Source organism: Salmo salar, chromosome ssa15, assembly GCF_905237065.1.
Source record: "Salmo salar chromosome ssa15, Ssal_v3.1, whole genome shotgun sequence".
In the NCBI taxonomy this organism is placed as follows: Eukaryota; Metazoa; Chordata; class Actinopteri; order Salmoniformes; family Salmonidae; genus Salmo; species Salmo salar.
In genome coordinates, this window is record NC_059456.1 from 55939281 (window position 1) to 55959287 (window position 20007).

A 20007-nucleotide genomic window follows, 5' to 3' on the forward strand; every position below is an offset into this window, starting at 1 on the left:
CCCCTGAAGGTAAATAATGTACTTATATTCAGTAATCTTGCTCTGATTTGTCATCCTGAGGGTCCCAGTGATAAAATAAATTTTAATTTTCAAAATGTACAAACTGGGTTCTACAGTTCAACCACAGTGGTGTCTCTGGCTCCACACCCACCCCGCCCGGCCATCTAGATGTGAAGGTTAGTGTATTTTCTGATGGGAAGCTCATGATCCATCATGTATGACGACCTTCCTGGGAGTGTGTAATAGCATTTTTGTACGGTTCTCTACAGTTATGTACTTGAAAATGTATAATTTGACCAAGTCGGCACATTTGGGCAAACTCCTGGCAGACTTGATACAAAATATTGTGTAGTTTAGTAATTCATTGGCTCAGTCTGAAACATTGCACACACTGCTGCCATCTTCAGGACAACATCGAGAATCCTCTCTCAATGCATGGCCTTTCTCTTGCATTTCAAAGATGACAGAAAAAAGAAAAAATTTACCCCCATGTTTTTTTGTTTGTATTATCTTTACCATATCAAGTGTGTTATATTCTCCTACATTCATTTCACATTTTCACAAACTAAGTATTTCCTTTCAAATATTATCAATATGCAAATCCTTGGTACTGAGCTACAGGCAGTTAGATTTGGGTATGTTCATTTAGGCAGAAAAAAAAGTCTGATCCTTATTAAACAGCATGATCATTACACAGGTGCACCTTGTGCTGGAGACAATAAAAGTCCACTTTAAAAATGTGCAGTTGTCACAGCACAATGCCACATGTCTCAAGTTGAGGGAAGTGCAATTGGCATGCTGACTGCAGGAATGTCCACCAGAGATGTTGCCAGAGAGTTTAATGTTCATTTCTCTACCATAAGCCACCTCTGTCGTTTTAGAGAATTTGGCAGTACGTCTGGCCTCACAACCGCAGACCACGCACCTCCACATCCAGCTTCTTCACCTGCGGGACACATAAGCACTCGGACAGCTGATGGAACTGTGGGTTTGCACAACCGAAGAATTTCTGCACAAACTGTCAGAAACAGTCCCAGGGAAGCGCATCTGAGTGCTCGTTGTCCTCACCACTTCAGTGGGCAAATGCTCACCTTCGATTGTTACTGACCCATGAAGAACACACTTATCCAGCGTATGAATCCCAGTTTCAAATGTACTAGGCAGACGGCAGACGTATATGGGCAAGCGGTTTGCTGATGTCAACGTTGTGAACAGAGTGCCCCATGGTGGCACTGGGGTTATGGTATCAGCAGGCATAAGCTACAGACAACAAACACGAATGCATTTTAAATCGATAGCAATTTGAATGCACAGAGATGCCGTGACAAGATCCTGAGGCCCATTGTCGTGCCATTCACACGCCAACATCACCTCATGTTCCAACATAATAATGCACAGCCCCATGTAGCAAGGATCTGTAAACAATTCCTGGAAGCTAAAAATGGCCCAATTATTCCATGGCCTGCATACTCACCAGACATGTCACCCATTGAGCATGTTGGGGATGCTCTGGATCAACGTTTACAACAGCATGTTCCAGTTCCCGCCAATATCCAGCAACATCACACAGCCATTGAAGAGTGGGATAACATTCCACAGGCCACAATTAAAAGCCTGATACCTCCTTCACATGGAGTTTGTCACGTTGCATGAGCCAAATGACTGGTTCTGATTCACACCCCTACTTTTTTTTTTTTTTTACTTATTTTTAAAGGCATCTGTGACCAACAGATACATATCTGTATTCCCAGTCATGTGAAATCCATATATTAGGGCCTATTGAAAGTATTTCAATTGACTGATTGCCTTATATGATCTGTAACTCAGTAAAATCTTTGAAATTGTTGCATGTTGCATTTTTGTTCAGTGTGCAAATCCGCCTCCTCCACTGTAACTGGACGTATGAATGGCAGTAGAGGGTTAGCCGAATAATGGACTAAAGGAGCCCAAAGTTATTCCTTATAGAACCTCACATGTTATGTTTAAAGTTGCATAAACAGACTTACACTATATATACACACAAACGTTTGTGGACACCCCTTCAAATTACTGGATTTGGCTCTTTCAGACACACTAGCTGCTGACAGGGGTATAAAATCGAGCACACAACCATGCAATCTCCATAGACAAAGACTTTCAGTAGAATGGCCTTACTGAAGAGCTCAGTGACTTTCAATGTGGCACTGTCATAAGATACCACCTACAGTCATGGCCAAAAGTTTTGAGAATGACACAAATATTAATTTCCACAAAGTTTGCTGCTTCAGTGTCTTTAGATATTTTTGTCAAATGTTACTATGTAATACTGAAGTACAAGTACAAGCATTTCATAAGTGTCAAAGGCTTTCATTGACAATTACATGAAGTTAATGAAAAGAGTCAATATTTGCAGTGTTGACCCTTCTTTTTCAAGACCTCTGCAATCCACCCTGGCATGCTGTCAATTAACTTCTGAGCCACATCCTGACTGATGGCAGCCCATTCTTGCATAATAAATGCTTGGAGTTTATGGGGTTTTGTTTGTCCACCCGCCACCTGCCTGCTGGTGGTACTGGTGGTGCCCCGATCCCGCAGCTGAATCAACTTCAGGAGACGGTCCTGGTGCTTGCTGGACTTTCTTGGTCGCCCAGAAGCCTTCTTCACAACAATTGAACTGCTCTCCTTGAAGTTCTTGATGATCCGATAAATGGTTGATTTAGGTGCAATCTTACTGTCAGCAATATCCTTGCCTGTGAAACCCTTTTTGTGCAAAGCAATGATGACGGCAGGTAACCATGTTTGACAGAGGAAGAACAATGATTCCAAGCACCACCCTCCTTTTAAAGCTTCCAGTCTGTTATTCGAACTCAATCAGCATGACAGCGTGATCGCCAGCCTTGTCCTCTTCAACACTCACACCTGTGTTAACGAGATAATCACTGACATGATGTCAGCTTGTCCTTTTGTGGCAGGGCTGAAATGCAGTGGAAATGTTTTTTTGGGGATTCAGTTAATTTGCATGGCAAAGAGGGACTTTGCAATTAATTGCAATTCATCTGATCGCTCTTCATAACATTCTGGAGTATATGCAAATTGCCATCATGCAAACTGAGGCAGCAGACTTTGTGAAAATTAATATTTGTGTCATTCTCAAAACTTTTGGCCACGACTGTACAAGTCAGTTAGTCAAATTTCTGCTCTGCTAGAGCTGCCCCGGGTCAACTGTAAGTGGTGTTATTGTGATGTGGAAACGCGCAACAACGGCTCAGCTGCGAAGTGGTAAGCCATACAAGCTCACAGAACGGGACCGCCGAGTGCTGAAGCGCTTAGACAATTTTTAAGGGCTATCGTCAGTTGCAATACTCACTACCGTATTCCAAATTGCCTCTGGAAGCAACGTCAGCACAAGAACTGTTGAAAGGGAGCTTTGTGAAATGGGTTTCCATGGCCGAGCAGCAGCATACAATCCTAAGATCACCATGCACAATGCCGAGTGTCGGCTGAAATGATGTAAAGCTCTCCGCCATACTCTGGATCATTGGAAATGTGCTCTCCTGAGCAATGAATGACGCTTCACCTTCTGGCAGTCCGACGAACGAATCTGAGTTTGGAGGATGCCAGAAGAACGCTACCTGCCCCAATGCATAGTGCCAACTGTACAATTTGGTGGAGGAGGAATAATGGTCTGGGGCTGTTTTTCATGGGTCGGGATTGGCCCCTTAGTTCCAGTGAAGGGTAATCTTAATGCTACAGCATTCAATGAAACTTGACGATTTTGTGCTTCAAACTTTTTGGAAAGTCCCTTTCCTGTTTCAGCATGACGAAGCCCCCGTGCACAAAGCGAGATTCACCTTAAAAATGGTTTGTCAAGATCGGTGTGGAAGAAATTGACTGACCTGCACAGAGCCCTGACCACATTGAACACCTTTGGGATGAATTGGAATGCTGACTGCGAGCCAGACCTAATTGCCCAACATCAGTGCGGGACCTCATTATTGCTCTTGTGGCTGAATGGAAAGAAAGTCCCAGCAGCAATGTTCCAACACCTAGTGGAAAGCCTTCCCGGAAGATTGGATGCTGTTATAGCAGCAAAAGGGGCGACCAACTCCCTATTAATTCCCATGATTTTATGCCCATAAATGCCCATGAAATGAGATGTTCGACGAGCAGGTGTCCACATACTTTGTCAGTCTGAAAGAAGTCACAGTAAAAAAAAGATGTAAGGCTCTACAAGCCAGAACGTTGAATAAAATAATATTTGAGTTTACTTTACTGGTTGTCCGTGCTGTTGGTCCTTTTGCCGGAAGGTAGTGGAGATCAAATGTCCACAGTAAAGTATTGTTTATTCGACTTCTTGAGGTGCCAAGATATTCCATCGCTTGTATCTAGTAAGGCATTTCATGAGATGTACAATATGTAAACAATAGCCGAATGTAACCAAACTTTGTAGACCGAAGGAAGTTACCTCGCAATAAGCTGCTAGTGCTTGTTAAATTTGCCAGCTGATTGTGTGGGATAATATTCTGTCTGTTTTTTACATTTCTTAAGGACTCTTGGAAGTCTAGCCCTTGGACTAAAATAACTCCTAATAAAATGTAAATCAACCTCAGCCATTAATGACATATTGTGCAAGTCGCGAGCAAATTGCATTGGTATTGAAAATACAAACCGGAAATAGAAAACCGATATACAGACCAGTGTACTGAAAGTCTGGTTACTAACACTACTCCGTGGATACTTTGTCTCAGATTACCTCCTACATAAGGACAAAAACTGCAGACAACAGGAAAAGTACGTTCAAATTAAGCTAATTCAACCAATGTATGACCAATGTTTTAAAAGTGAGCCTACAGGTTAGATAAGATTCGTAGAGGCTATGTTTAAAGGTGAATTGGCTCTGGAAGCCAAAACAGCCAAATACTCCATCTAAAATGTATCGGTTGTCAATTGCGGTATTGTTCTACAAACATAAATCCCTCTACTTTCATATATGCAAAATACACACTTACTGTCCTGTTTTAACACAGTTGCAGCCAACCGTATTTTTCAGTAACACGCTTGTGGCGTCCATCTTCCGTTTATACACAGGTGTTAGGAGATGCAGATCGCTAATTAGCACAGGTAGTCGACTGTAAACACGGGCAGTAACATGGAGATATGGCAGTAACGAAACTCCCCCATACAGAAGACCCTTCGTCCAATGTGTAATGGAACTGAGACATGATCATGGGTTAGTGGAGGGTGTGTGCCTGCCACATACCAGTCAAACTAGTAACTGGATTCTCATTCCCTAGACTCTAGAGACTGACAGCTAGCTAACTACGTGGAGGATCCACATGACCATATCGACACATTACATGTCAAGTTAACTGTCGCCTCATCTTTAATCTGGACTATAAACATTACAGTTAGCCCTTTATTCTTGCGTTGTCTGAACAACAAGAGACACCATCCAGCAATCATTGGAATTCAGAGATTCTGATTGATTAAAAACCTTCAATTTTCTGTGGCATTTTGTCAGTTAGCCAAGCATCATTAGCAAGTGGCTAAATAGCTAACGTTTAGTTAAATGTTAGCTAGTGCACCGCAAGAAAACAATGAACACAGGGATGAAAAAGCAATCTAACGTTACCTAGTCAAATCGTGAATAAATGCTATTATACATTTTTATTATCAAATACGAATATAAAATACCTTTGAAGAATTTCAAGGCTAGTCTGTATAGCTCCAGCAAACCAAAGCCCCATTTCCTCTCTATCGTGGTTTTGGAAGACTCGCCTTCTTCCCTATCGTCGGTGGTGCTCTGGTCCTCGGCATCATGCTCGGGGTCAGGTTCAGCGACTTGCTCGCCCTCGGGATCGGGGCTGAGGGTGAGGCCGTCGATGGAGACTTCGAGCCGGCTAGAACTGCCATTGTTGAGGTCGGCGCTCTGAACCTCTGTCGCCATCATGCAGAATGTCAGCTGCCTGAAGCGGCCACGTACCTACTTCCGTTTTTAGCGGAAGTTCCGGTAGATACTGTTACAAGATGTAAATAATGACGTACCAAGACAGGACCTAATGCTGCATTCAAAACAACTGGGAAATCGGAACTCGGAAATCTCAGATTTCAGAACGTTCAAAACAACTGGGAACTCGAAGAAAAAAAATCCGACCTGAAGATCACTGATGTCGTGATTTGACCTGTTTTTTTTAACTTCCCAATTGACATGAAAGCACCATAAGCAACAGGGCACATGGGGTTGGGAGAACATTGGCCAGTTTCTCTGAGTCAGATGAAGAAGATAGCGGAAACTGAGGTTGTGTTTGAAACTGCGGGAAGGACATTCAACAAGCACAACACTTACACAAATGACAGATGATTGGCTGAGAGAATTTGATGATAAAATTATTGCGGGGACTGTTTTGTTAGACTTCAGTGCAGCTTTTGACATTATCGATCATGATCTGCTGCTGGAAAAATGTATGTGTTATGACTTTACATCCCCTGTAATATTGTGGCTAAAGAGTTACCTGTCTATCAGAACACAGAGGGTGTTCTTTAATGGAAGCCTCGCCAACATAGAATCAGAAATTCTCAGTAAAGCCAGTGTGTCTATGTATGCGGATGACTCAACACTATACACGTCAGCTACTACAGTGACTGAAATGACTGCAACACAAAGAGCTGCAGTTAGTTTCAGAATGGGTGGCAAGGAATAAGTTAGTCCTAAATATTTCTAAAACTAAAAGCATTGTATTTGGGACAAATAATTCACTAAACCCTAAACCTCTACTAAATCTTGTAATAATTAATGTGGAAAATGAGCAAGTTGAGGTGACTAAACTGCTTGGAGTAATCCTGGATTGTAAACTGTCATGGTCAAAACATATTGATACAACAGTAGCAAAGATGGGGAGAAGTCTGTCCATAATACCTTCTTAACAGAACTATCAACAAGGCAGGTCCCTAGTTTTGTCGCACCTGGACTATTGTTCAGTCGTGTGATCAGGTGCCACAAAGAGGGACTTAGGAAAATTGCAATTGGCTCAGAACAGGGCAGCACGACTGGCCCTTGGATGTACACAGAGAGATAACATTAATAATATGCATGTCAATCTCTCCTGGCTCCAAGTGGAGGAGAGATTGACTTCATCACTATTTGTATTTGTGAGATGTATTGACATGTTCAAAGCACCGAGCTGTCTGTTTAAACAACCAGCACACAACTCAGACACACACAACTCAACTAATGCAAGCAGTAGAATCAGATTTAAAAAACATAAAAATACATCTTATGGTACAGCCGGAGACTGTGAAGCAACACAAACATAGGCACAGACACAAGCACAAGCATACAAATACACACAGTAACATACATACTATACACACAGGGTACAGATGGATTTGGTGTTGTAGATATGTGATAATGGAGTGGGGGCCTGAGGGCACACACTTAGTGTGCTGTGAAATCTGTTATGAATGTATTGTAATGTTTTAAAATTTGCCAGAACTCAGGAAGAGTAGCTGATGCCTTGGCAGCAGCTAACGGGGACCCATAATAAATACCAATACAAATTACAGTACTTGAATTTCTGAGCTCCAAATTCAAGTTCAAGTAGAACCCTTGTATTGTCTGAAATTGCAGTTGTAACATGGAAAACAAAATGTATTTGTCATGTTATTTCATTACTAGATCATAATGTGAATAAGCCCACTAGGCTATGTAATGTTTTGTCATTATATCCAGAATAAATCAAATGAAATCAAATTTTATTGGTCACATACACGTACAGTAACAGTCGAAAATTTGGACACACCTACTCATTCGAGTTTTTATTTTTACTATTTTCTACATTGTAGAATAATAGTGAAGACATCAAAACTATGCAATAACACATATGGAATCATAGATAACCAAAAAAGTGTTAAACAAATCAAAATAGATTTTATATTTGAGATTCTTCAAAGTAGCCACCATTTGCCTTGATGACAGCTTTGTACACTCTTGGCATTTTCTCAACCAGCTTCATGAGGTAGTCACCTGGAATGCATTTCAATTAACAGGTGTGCCTTATTAAAAGTTAATTTGTGGAATTTCTTTCCTTCTTAATGTATTTGAGTCATTCAGTTGTGTTATGACAAGGTAGGGGTGGATTACAGAAGATAGCCCTATTTGGTAAAAGACCAAGTCCATATTATGGCAAGAAAAGCTCAAATAAGCAAATAGAAATGACAGTCCATCATTACTTTAAGACATGAAGGTCAGTCAATCCAGAAAATGTCAAGAGCTTTTAAAAATGTTCAAGTGCAGTCGCAAAAACCATCAAGCGCTATGATGAAACTGGCTCTCATGAGGACTGCCACAGGACTGGAAGACCCAGAGTTACCTCTGCTGCAGAGTTCATTAGAGTTACCAGCCTCAGAAATCGGCAATTAACTACACTTCAGATTACAACTCACAGAGTTCAAGTAACATCTCAACATCAACTGTCCAGAGGAGAACGTGAATCAGGACTTCATGGTCGAATTTCTGCAAAGAAACTTCTATTAAAGGACACCAATAATAAAAAGAGACTTTCTTTGGCCAAGAAACGCAAGCAATGAACATTAGACCAGTGGAAGCTTGTCCTTTGGTCTGATGAGTCGTCCAAATTTGAGATTTTTGGTTCCAACCACCGTGTTTTTGTGAGACTCAGAGTAGGTGAACAAATTATCTCCGCATGTATAGTTCCCACCGTGAACCATGGAGGAGGAGGTGTGATGGTGTGGGGGTGCTTTGCTGGTGATACTGTCTGTGATTTATTTTGAATTCAAGGCACACTTAACCAGCATGGCTACCACAGCATTCTGCAGCGATACACCATCCCATCTGGTTTGCACTTAGTGGGACTATCATTTGTTTTTCAACAGGACAATGACCCAAAATGCACATCCAGGCTGTGTACGGGCTATTTGACCAAGAAGGAGAGCGATGGAGTGCTGTATCAGATGACCTGGCCTCCACAATCACCCGACCTCAACCCAATTGAGATGGTTTGGGATGAGTCGGATTGCAGAGTGAAGGAAAAGCAGCCAACAAGTGCTCAGCATATGTGGGAACTCCTTCAAGACTGTTGGAAAAGCATTCCAGGTGACTAACTCATGAAGGTGGTTGAGAGAATGCAAAGCTGTCATCAAGACAAAGGGTGGCTACTTATATATTTTGATTTGTTTAACAGTTTTTTGCTTACTACATGATTCCATATGTGTCATTTCATACTTGTGATGTCTTCACTATTATTCTACAATGTAGAAAATAGTAAAAATAAAGCAGAATCCTTGAATGAGTAGGTGTTTCCAAACTTTTGACTGAGGGCGCTGGTGGAGTGGTGCCAGGAAAAATCTAATTTGAGGAAAATGCTACCAAAGTTCTATCAACACATTGCCTGTAGTACTCGCGCTACAAAAACTCTCGACCATTGTTACCCCCTCCCCCCCTTCCGGGATGGCTACAAGGCCCTCCCCCGTCCTCCCTTTTGCAAATCAGATCACGACTCCATTCTGCCCCTCCCTTCCTATAGGCAGAAACTCAAACAGGCTAAGGTTTATTCAACGCTGGTCTAACCAGTCAGAATCCATGCTTCAAGATTGTTTTGATCACGCGGACTGGGATATGTTCCGGGTTGCCTCTGAGAATAACATTGACATACACTACCGTTCAAAAGTTTGGGGTCACTTAGAAATGTCCTTGTTTTTGAAAGAAAATAAAAAACATTGTCCATTAAAATAACATCAAATTGATAAGAAATGCAGTGTGGACATTGTTAATGTTGTAAATGTCTATTGTAGCTGGAAACGGCAGATTTTTATGGAATATCTACATAGGCGTACAGAGGCCCAAATATAAGCAGCCATCTCTCCTGTGTTCCAATGGCACGTTGTGTTAGCTAATCCAAGTTAATCATTTTAAAAGGATAATTGATCATTAGAAAATGCTTTTGCAATTATGTTAGCACAGCTGAAAACTGATGTCCTGATTAATGAAGCAATAAAACTGGCCTTCTTTAGACTAGTGGAGTATTTGGAGCATCAGCATTTGTGGGTTCAATTACAGGCTCAAAATGGCCAGAAAGGAATACCTTTCTTCTGAAACTCGTCAGTCTATTCTTGTTCTGAGAAATGAAGGCTATTCCATGTGAGAAATTGCCAAGAAACTGAAGATCTGGTACAACGCTGTGTACATCTCCCTTCACAGAACAGCGCAAACTGGCTCTAACCAGAATAGAAAGAGGAGTGGGAGGCCCCGGTGCACAACTGAGCAAGAGGACAAGTACATTAGTGTCTAGTTTGAGAAACAGACACCTCACAAGTCCTCAACTGGCAGCTTCATTAAGTAGTACCCGCAAAACACCAGTCTCAACGTCAACAGTGAAGAGGCGACTCCGCGATGCTGGCCTTCTAGGCAGAGAAATTACCAAGAAACATGAGTAGTTAATTATGAAACATACACCACAGCCTTTCTTCTTCCCGGAGAGTTCTTTATTGCTGTCTGTGCAATGTTCTGAGAACCCAGCTGGCTGTATGGACAGGGACAGTATATCCGGGGAGAGCTATGATTCCGTGAAACAGAGTATGTTACAGTCCCTAATGTCTCTCTGGAAATAGATCCTCGCCCTGAGCTCGTCTACTTTATTGTCCAAGGACTGAACATTTGCAAGTAAAATACTTAGAAGTGGTACTTAGAAGTGGTGGATGGTGTGCACGCCTCCTGAGTCAGACTAGAAGTCCACTCCGAATACCTCTTCCTCGCCGGCTGCGTCTTGGTATGCCCATGAAAACAGATTTCAGCCATAACATAAGGAGACATGAAATGTTACCTAGATACACTGCATGTCTGAGATTTCTATACAAAGAATTGTCCGACAGTTAGATCCATTTCCTAAAATGGAAAACAGCTTCTGGACATCAGAACAGCAATCACTTACCTCGATTTGGACAAAATGCTCTGAATGTTCTGCTTACTCCAACCAGGCCTTAATGCCAGGGCTCGAAAGAGGAAGCGGCAGCTAAAGAGAGGCAGGCGAGCAGGCAGCCTGACAAAACTATGTTGGCGAGCAAATAGACCGTCATTCTATTGGCGAACGTGCAATCACTGCAGAACAAACTAGATGAGCTCCATTCGAGACTATCCTCTCAATGGGACCTGAAAACTGTAATATCCTAAGTTTCTCAGAGTCGTGGCTGAACGAGGATATGGATATACATCTTGCTGTTTTTCTATGCGTTGCCAAGACCGGACTGCAGACTTGGGTAAGATGAAAGGAGGAAGGGTGTCTCTCTTTCTTAACAAGTAACAACGGCTTGTATGCAATCTCTAATGTTAAGGAAGTCTTGGGTGCAGACCATACTATTTATCATTTCTATTTTTTGTAGCTGTTTATTTACCACCACAAACCAATGCGGGCACTAAGATCGCACTCAACGAGTTGTATAGGGCCAAAAGCAAACAAGAAAATATACATTCAGAGGCTTCTCGTGGCCGGTGATTTTAATGCAGGGAAACTGAAATCCGTTATACCTCATTTTTATCAGCATGTCACCTGTGCAACTATTGATGACAAAACTCTAGATCACCTTTACTCCACACACAGAAACACATACAAGGCCATCCCTTGTCCCCCCTTTGGCAAGTCAGACCATAACTCTATCTTCCTGCTTACAAGCAAATACTCAAACAGGATGTACCAGTGACGTACTCAATACAGAAGTGGTCTGATGAAGCGGTTGCTAAACTACAGGACTGTTTCGGTAGCACAGATTCGAACGTGTTTGGGGATTCATCCAATAACATTGAGGAGTTTACCACATCAGTCACCGGCTTCATTAATAAGTGCATCGACGACGATGTCCCCACAGTGATTGTACGTACCAGTGGAGGCTGTTGAGGGGAAGACGGCTCATAATAATGGCTGGAATGGAGTCAATGGAATGGTATCAACCACATGGAAACCATGTGCTTGACACTCCATTCCAGACATTATTATGAGCGTCCTCCCCTCAGCAGCCTCCACTGGTACGTACATACCCCAACCAGAAGCCATGGATTACAGTCAACATCAGCACAGAGCTAAAGGCCACTTTCAAGGGGCGTGACTAATTCAGACGCTTATAAGAAATCACGCTACGACCTCAAACAGGCAAAGCGTCAATACAGGACCTAGATCGAATCCTACTACGCTGGCTCTGACGCTCGTCAGATGTGCTATGGCTTAGAAAAATCACGGATTACAAAGGGAAACCCAGCTGCGAGCTACCCAACGACACGAGCCTACCAGATGAGCTAAATGCCGTCGATGCTCGCATCGAGGCAAGCAACACTGAACCATGCATGAGAGCACCAGCTTTTCCAGACGACAGTGTGATCTCGCTCTCTGTAGCCGATGTGAGGAAGACCTTTAAACAGGTCAACATTCACAAGGCCACAGGGCCAAACAGAATACCAGGACTTATACTTAGAGCATGCGTTGACATCTTCACTGACATTTTCAACCTATCCCTGATCCGGTCTGTAATACCAACTTGTTTCAAACAGACCACCATACTACCTGTGCCCAAGAACACCAAGGTAACCTGCCTAAATGCCTAACGCCCCATAGTACTTACATCCATAGCCATGAAATGCACATTTCAGTTCAATGCATTCACTTGTGCAACTGACTAGGTATCCCCTTTCCTGGACAAAAGGAATACCTATGTAAGAATGCTGTTTATTGACTATGGGTCAGCATTCAACACCATAGTCCCCTCCGAGCTCATCACCAAGCTCAGGACCCTGGGACTGAACACCTCCCTCTTCAACTGGACTTCCTGATGACCTGCCCCCAGGTGGTGAAGGTAGGCAACAACACATCCGCCATGCTGACCATCAACATGGAGGCCGCTCAGGGTTGTGTGCTTAGTCCCCTTCTGTACTCCCTGTACACCCACGACTGCGTGGCTGTGCACGACTCTAACACCATCATCAAGTTGGCTGACGACACAACGGTGTTAGGACTGATCAACGATGACGATGAGGCGGGTCGAGAGCTTCAAGTGCCTCGGTGTCCACATCACTAAGGAATTAACATGGTCCACACAGTTTTGAAGAGGGCACGACATCGTCTCTTCCCCCTCAGGAGGCTGAAAAAATAACTGTTCTCTCTGCTAATGCATGGCAAGCAGTACCAGTGCACCAAGTCTGGAACCAGCAGGACCCTGAACAGCTTCTACCCCCAAGCCATAAGACTGCTAAACAATGCTGCTAAATAGCTAATAAAATGGCTACCCGGACTTCCTGCATTTACATTTCTTGCACTGACTATGCACACACACTGGACTCGAACCACACGCTCACACCCCAAAACCCAAACTGCATACACCCACACACACATAACATGCGCACACATGCATACTGACGCCACAGACACACACACTTTCACACTCACCACATACGCTGCTGCTACAGCTCAGTCTATTATCTATCCTGTTGCCTAGTCACTTTACCCCTACGTATATGTACATAGCTACCTCAATTACCTTGTACCCCTGTGCATAAACTTGGTATTGGTACTCCCTGTATATAGCCATGTTATTTTTACTCGTTGTTATTCACAGTATATTTATTCCTCGTGTCACTATTTCTATTTGATCTTTAACTCTGCATTGTTGGAAAAGCACCTAAGTAAACATTTCACTGTTAGTCTACACCTGTTAATTACGAAGCATGTGACAAATACAATTGTATTTGATTGTGATCCTTTGTATCATCACCCACAGGTTACAGGCCTAAATAGAATAGACAACAGAACATCATATGATGGTTGACATGATTTGTCTCTCCAATAGCTGCCAGTGCCTGCTATAAAACAGCTCAGCTGATCACTGGTGTGTGCATGATGCCCTGACCAGCCAGCAGCTCACTGCTGTTTGATGCTTGAAAGTAAAAAGAACGAATCAACTTTCTCCAGCCTTTAATTAAAATACCAACCCAGATCTTATCAATAGTAGGGCTAGTGACAGTCTTTGACAATGCCAAACATACAGTCAAAAAGAAGTAACATTCCCATGGTCATTTATTATGAAACACTTTGACAATTTAATAGATGTGTGACAGTTTGGGTAGGCTAATTTCTAAATGTAATCCGTTTCTAGCAGGGGCGGAAATCCCGGGGGGGACGGGGGACACACGACCCCCCCCATCCTGGGAAAAATATGATTTGTCCACCCCAATATATCACTGAAACATAACTATGTAATTTAAATAATATTAATAATACGCAAAGAAAGCAATTGTGCTGATTAGACACTTAATAGTGCGTTTTTAAGTTTCAAAAGATTGCGACCCCCCCGCCCTTTGCCTCACAATGGTTTGATCCACTGCCAGTTCCTTAGCTTGCTACGTAACTGCCGTGAGGTTCATCCAGTCAATCGCGCACACACACACTAGCTGAATATGCAGAGCTAGCGCGCAAATATTAACTATTAAGCTAGCTAGTACCTATTCCATTTATGTGGTGTCGTCAAAGATGGAACCAGCATGCAGATGATGTAAGTTAGTGCTTCAAAGTCCCTGTGATAAGGTTAGCGATAAACTGAAGTCCAAACTGAACAGAACTACACTCTCTTCTACCATTGTCTTAAATATATTTAATGGTCTCGTTGCAAAAGCTAAATTGTCGCAAGGGAACTTTTATTTATTTATTTTATTTCACCTTTATTTAACCCGGGTAGCAAAGATTATAGCAAACACCACTGAAACTGAATTGGTGCTCGCTAGCTTTGCAAATTCAGCTATTGTTGGAAGCCAGCCAATATGAAACAAACTATAAAAATTACAAAAGGTTGCAGCATATGTTGTGTATATGGTGAACTCATACATCCGTCAACTCTTGTCATTTTAATCCGTTTCACATTTGCTAGCTACCTTTTAGATCGAAGCCCATATAGAATGATTGATGATAGAAGCCCATCTCCTACTGTAAATAACTTACACACTGTGTGTGTAGCCAGCCAGCCAGCCAGGTAGAAAAATAAAAGACGGACATCAGAGTATTTTTCAATACACCAAAACGCATAGTAAGAACCCTAGTAGCCTAATATCTCAAAGACTAGTTGATAAAATGTTCATAAGAAAGAAATGAAATTCTAATGGAAATGTTTCACAATGATGTCATTAGGCAGAGCAGGCAACAGATGGCACACAGACAGCAGAGTTGGGGACATATATGCAGGGACAGACTGGCAGAGACAGGGAGTCTCAGGTAAGTTTGTTGAGTCTTTGTTTGGCAACATTATGAAAGGTTCTCAATTTTTTTGACTAGTAAAATAGGAACATAATTGGAAAATGCCATGGATACCCCCACTCTCAACTTAAACTGGTGACTGAACTAAGATTTGTTAAAGGCAATGGTATTGCTGTTGTGATTAGTTGTGTAGTTTTGGGTACCGGTAGTTAGGAGTACGGCAAACACCTTATTTCTTTGGTTCCTCAATATACATTTACCATATTACAATGTAGGCTGTGTTACAGCACTACTTTTGGTGTCCCCCTCAGGAATTGCTCTTGAGAAAATTTAATGTAATTGTCCCCTCCAAAGTGGATATCAGATTTTCGCCCCTGGTTTCTAGTCACCTTTGTTCACAAGGAGATGAGGGCAGATATAAGACCAGGGATCTGGCCGTTGTGGTCAGTCACATTTTAGGAATAAAAGACGAGTAATATGTCTGCCGTCCACGGAAAACTGAGGGACCTAAATCAATTCCAGATGTACCGAGGACACATGGAGAGGAATAGCATGCTGCATTCAGGTTGGTTACTGCGTAAGTTTAACACGGTCTCCCTCTCTCTGTAAATCTTCCTGTCTACATTGGTTATGTTATATTCATACCATCATTCTTGGTTTGAACCATTTATGGTTCTGCCGATAGGATAAGCTATTTCAACTCTGCAAACCCCACGGGGCCGAGAGCGGATGGCATGGCTTTGCTGACCCATCAACCAGCAGCAAATAGGGGTGTCGGAGAAAGTGTACTCCGACACCAAATACCCTGACATTACCGCCGCGAGAGACTGGAGGCTCTCACTGGCCTACCAGAACCCAGAATTCAGGTAAGGCACCACATTTCAACTCGGTTAAGACACAAAACAGTTTCCATGATAACAAAATGGTCTTGGACTTCTAGCCACTAAACCACAACTTTAAAATGCAATAAGGTGTGGTTACAGAACCGACGAGCTAAATCCCATCACCAGGAAGGGTTGCCTTTGTCCATGAATCTCAACGGTGTTGCTGCCAACACCCCTGTGGCCCCGTTCACACAACCCTATAACCTAATGCCCCAAGAGATTCATTCTGGGACTAATTCAGACCACCACAGACCACCACTTAACACCCGGGTGGAAGAAACACATACAAAGGCAACACTACCCAGGAAAACGGGCAACTACATACACTCGACTATCGTTTGTGTTTACGATGCATCCTGGGAGGGGAACAGGAGCAAAGTTGAGCAAATGAGACCCGACGAGTTGAGCGTTGCGGTTCTGTGCAACAACACTCATCTTTATCACAAGGAAAATTGACATTACATCAAGTCTTTAAACAACATAAGCGTTAGCACAGGGCCAAAACATGTCCTGGTTGAATATGACAACTTTCCCTCAAATGAAACCATCGGTCTCGAGATGAGTGGTAATCCCTCCAATTCAATCACAGAACAACTTCAGCAGGTCCTCTCCAAAGCATGTCAAGTCCAGCATCCTCAAGTGAAGACCAGACACATTTGCCCACTCCTTTCCTATTTGTGCCAGTGAGGAGCAAGAGTTCTCAGATTGAGATTCAGAGTGGGAAAATAGTGCCATGTCTGGCTTTTGAAATTTTGTGGATTTTCTGTCACAGCAACAACAAAGAATGTGGTGGGTTCATAACTTCAAAATGAACTGATGTCAGTTTGTTATAAAGAAACACTTTTTTGTATATTTTAATTGTCTTTGTTTGCAAACATGCAAAATAAAATATATACAACATTTAATGTACCAGTGCTGTGTAGTATTTGTTTTACCTATCCTTATCAAATTGTCACAAATGCATGTAATCAGTTTGCTTTGCTATATTTTTAATACAAAATGCAGCAAGGAATATTTACAATTGCCCTGGGGCATTCCCATATACAGATTTACAAAACCAATGGTGAAATGGTTTTGGTAACAAACTTTACCAACTCAGTTTTGTGTTTGAATTTCGGTTACATCAGTGATGTAGGCCTGATGTGAGCTTTCAGCAACAGCAATGCCCTGTTCAAGACTGTCAAACCTTTTACAAAAATACAAAAATCTGTTCTCAGTGCACACAAAATTACGAAAGCCATCTTTGAGTACGTTATAGAAATGTTGACGATAAATCCTAGTAATCATAGAGGTATTCTACATATATCTACAATTTGAAAAAAATGTACAAAACATTCTTTAGCCTCCCCTGTGCTTACTACCAGTTGAGTAAAGGAACACAAAACATTGACTCAAAGGGAAGCTCCAAATGGTAAATATTGTTATATCACTCAAAAATAAATAAATATGGATTATTATAGAAACTGCTTAATGTACTGTTTGGCCCATGAGACTATAGAATCATCTATAACAGGAAATGTACGTGAATTCCCGCAATTACCAAAATCTAGTTTAGAGAACCAGGGCCATTTTTTTACATTAAAATGTCCGTTTTCATTATAGTAAACAAATAATTTTCAAAGACATCCACAATAAAAGTGGATGACAGACTGATAAACATCAGGATATTTCCCCACAACCTAAAAAAATACATGTTGAACCAGATCATTTCAGTGGGGCCTTTTTTGGGGGGAAGTTAAGGGATCCACAAAGGACATCTTTTCTTTCAGTCATTCGAGATGGTGCGTGTGTATGTTCCACTTAGTTGGTGCTGACCAGGCTGCTCTCTGTGTGTGGTAATGATGCCGGCTTCAGACTGTGTTGGTGTTGTTGGCTGCAAAGGCATGGAGGTTTCCCAGCTGACTCAGGCCACTCTGGATGTGTGCTACGTGGATCTCTACGTTGTTCTGGAAGCAACTGCACAGACAAGACACACATTTTGACCATGTGAACATGCACCTGTCATCTTGGCCATACTTAGACCTTTCTCTGAAGACTTCTATCACCGCCATCCATCTCCCTGCATAACTCTAAATAGGACAAAACATTGGGGCAGAGAATGGGTGTGATATGTAGAGGCACTCACCTGAGGTTGGAGGGATCTATTGAGCTCTTTATGTCATTCAGAGAGTCCATCAGTGATTTAAATTCAAAGGAGTTCAGGTCTCCTCCCTCAGCCAGACACTGGAGCACAAACAAATACATGATCAGGCAAACAAATAACTTGAGTAGGACTGTGAGGCTGTTGTGTGTGTACCTTACACTAACCTTGATCTGAAGCAACAAGGCGGTGAGGCCTGAGATGAGGTGTTTGAGTCTGGGGTTAGAAACACACTGCTGGTCGTCGCGGAGGGAGTTGGTCTGCTGCACTATCTCCTTGGCCTCTTCCTCACAGTGCTGACGCAGCTCTGTGGGCCGGTCCGCAGGCGCCATGCCCTGATCTGGGGCCAGCTGGAGAGGGCGCAGGGACATACATACTTAGATTAATGTTGTTGCAAAACTGTTCTGGGAGCAGCTGAAGAGAAAGAAGTTCATATATAAGCTTTGGAAACAAAAATGCATTTTATTTACATTATTATTAAGATGCCCTTTCGCTGATGACAATCTAAAACTATTGCTGATGTTTTGCTAGTCTTCGGTATGTCTTCTCACTAAGTACCCTCACAAGAGGCAAGGCTACATGTTACACATCTAGCTGCAAAACTATCAAATATAGCCCATTTATTTGATGAGCCCGAAAGAAGTCGTCACCTTGCAGCAAAACTGCTGGACATCGTGCAGCACCTTGTTCAGATCCTTATTGAGCTGCTCCAGCTCCAGTACTGTGGTGGCATAACGCTTCTGGAACTCCGGGCCTATAGGCATTGAGTATGACTTCTACAAAGACAAACATCTTCAAATAATATTTTTGCAGGAATCTCCTTGTGAATGAAGTGGTATACATTTACTTGTTGTCACTTATTTCCAATTTCTTTGACTGAATATACGGTCATGAAAATATTCTGTTATAATATTGTTATAGAATTATCTATGACCATACCAGTTTTTCAGCCTCTGAGTTCATATCTTTCAAGTGCTTGATGCGTTCCTTCTTGATCATAAGGATCTTGGAAAGTCTCGTCTAGGAGACAGAGGAGAGGGAGAGATTTTAGTGGGACATATTTACACTATGATATATGATCCTAGAGGCAAAGCCAAGACAGGAACACTCACCACTTGAACGAGGAACTTGACAGGGAATCCGCCGAGTGTGTCCCCTTCCGCTCCGGAGAGTTTGCTTTTCCATGGAGACTGGCTGATGAGGGGGTCGTTGTCCTGTCACAGGACGCGTCAATTCCAAATAAACAAAACAATATTCAATTTAAGGGTCCGTCATAATCACCTTATAGCAATAGAAGTACATGAAGCGTTCACCGTAATCTCACATGATCACAAATAAAACTGGAAAGGCAACTATAATGTGCACTGAAGCCCTTGTTTCATGCTTACCATGAGGATGGGTGTGGTGGCAGAGGGGTAAGTTTCCCTAGGTGGGGTCATGAAGTTCTGGAAGCGGGAGGGTCTCTGTTTCTGGGCAAAGGCTGAGATGGGCATGGTCTCGTTAGGCTCGTTACTCTGGAGAGGGAAGAAACACAACAGATATTTTAAATAAACTCTAGCTGGTAATGCAATAAATCACCATGGTATTGGCAATATCTTGTACATGTTCCCTCCCTTGCGGCTGATTTTCCGAAAGAATATGAGCGTGATCAAGGAAGAAAAATGTATTGTCTTCTAGGTTGGTAATGCTTTCTTGGGGTTTGGACAGAACTGCTAGTGATGGCCAAAGACTTATGTGTTCGTGTCTGATGAGGTTAGAATCC

The 20007-nt window shown here is 42.4% G+C and overlaps 2 protein-coding genes across 7 annotated transcripts in view; both read right to left on the reverse strand.

Annotated features, from left to right (window-relative positions):
• Window positions 1–5998, reverse strand: part of LOC106571761 (Golgi resident protein GCP60) — a 46806-nt gene extending 40808 nt beyond the window's left edge. For all 4 annotated transcript variants that reach the window (XM_014145195.2, XM_014145194.2, XM_014145193.2 and 1 more), the window contains exon 1: window positions 5674–5998. In XM_014145195.2, coding sequence (XP_014000670.1) covers window positions 5674–5929 — 256 coding nt within the window. In that variant the 5' untranslated portion in view covers window positions 5930–5998. The remainder of the gene's footprint in view (window positions 1–5673) is intronic.
• Window positions 5999–17077: 11079 nt separating this feature from the next.
• The window catches only part of LOC106571760 (protein lin-9 homolog), a 50593-nt gene continuing 47663 nt past the window's right edge, over window positions 17078–20007 (reverse strand). For all 3 annotated transcript variants that reach the window (XM_014145189.2, XM_014145190.2, XM_045695885.1), the window contains 7 exons: window positions 19634–19759; window positions 19358–19459; window positions 19185–19265; window positions 18896–19021; window positions 18413–18595; window positions 18231–18328; window positions 17078–18061 (listed from right to left, as the gene is read on the reverse strand). In XM_014145189.2, the coding sequence (XP_014000664.2) occupies window positions 17956–18061; window positions 18231–18328; window positions 18413–18595; window positions 18896–19021; window positions 19185–19265; window positions 19358–19459; window positions 19634–19759 (822 nt within the window). In that variant the 3' untranslated portion in view covers window positions 17078–17955. The remainder of the gene's footprint in view (window positions 18062–18230; window positions 18329–18412; window positions 18596–18895; window positions 19022–19184; window positions 19266–19357; window positions 19460–19633; window positions 19760–20007) is intronic.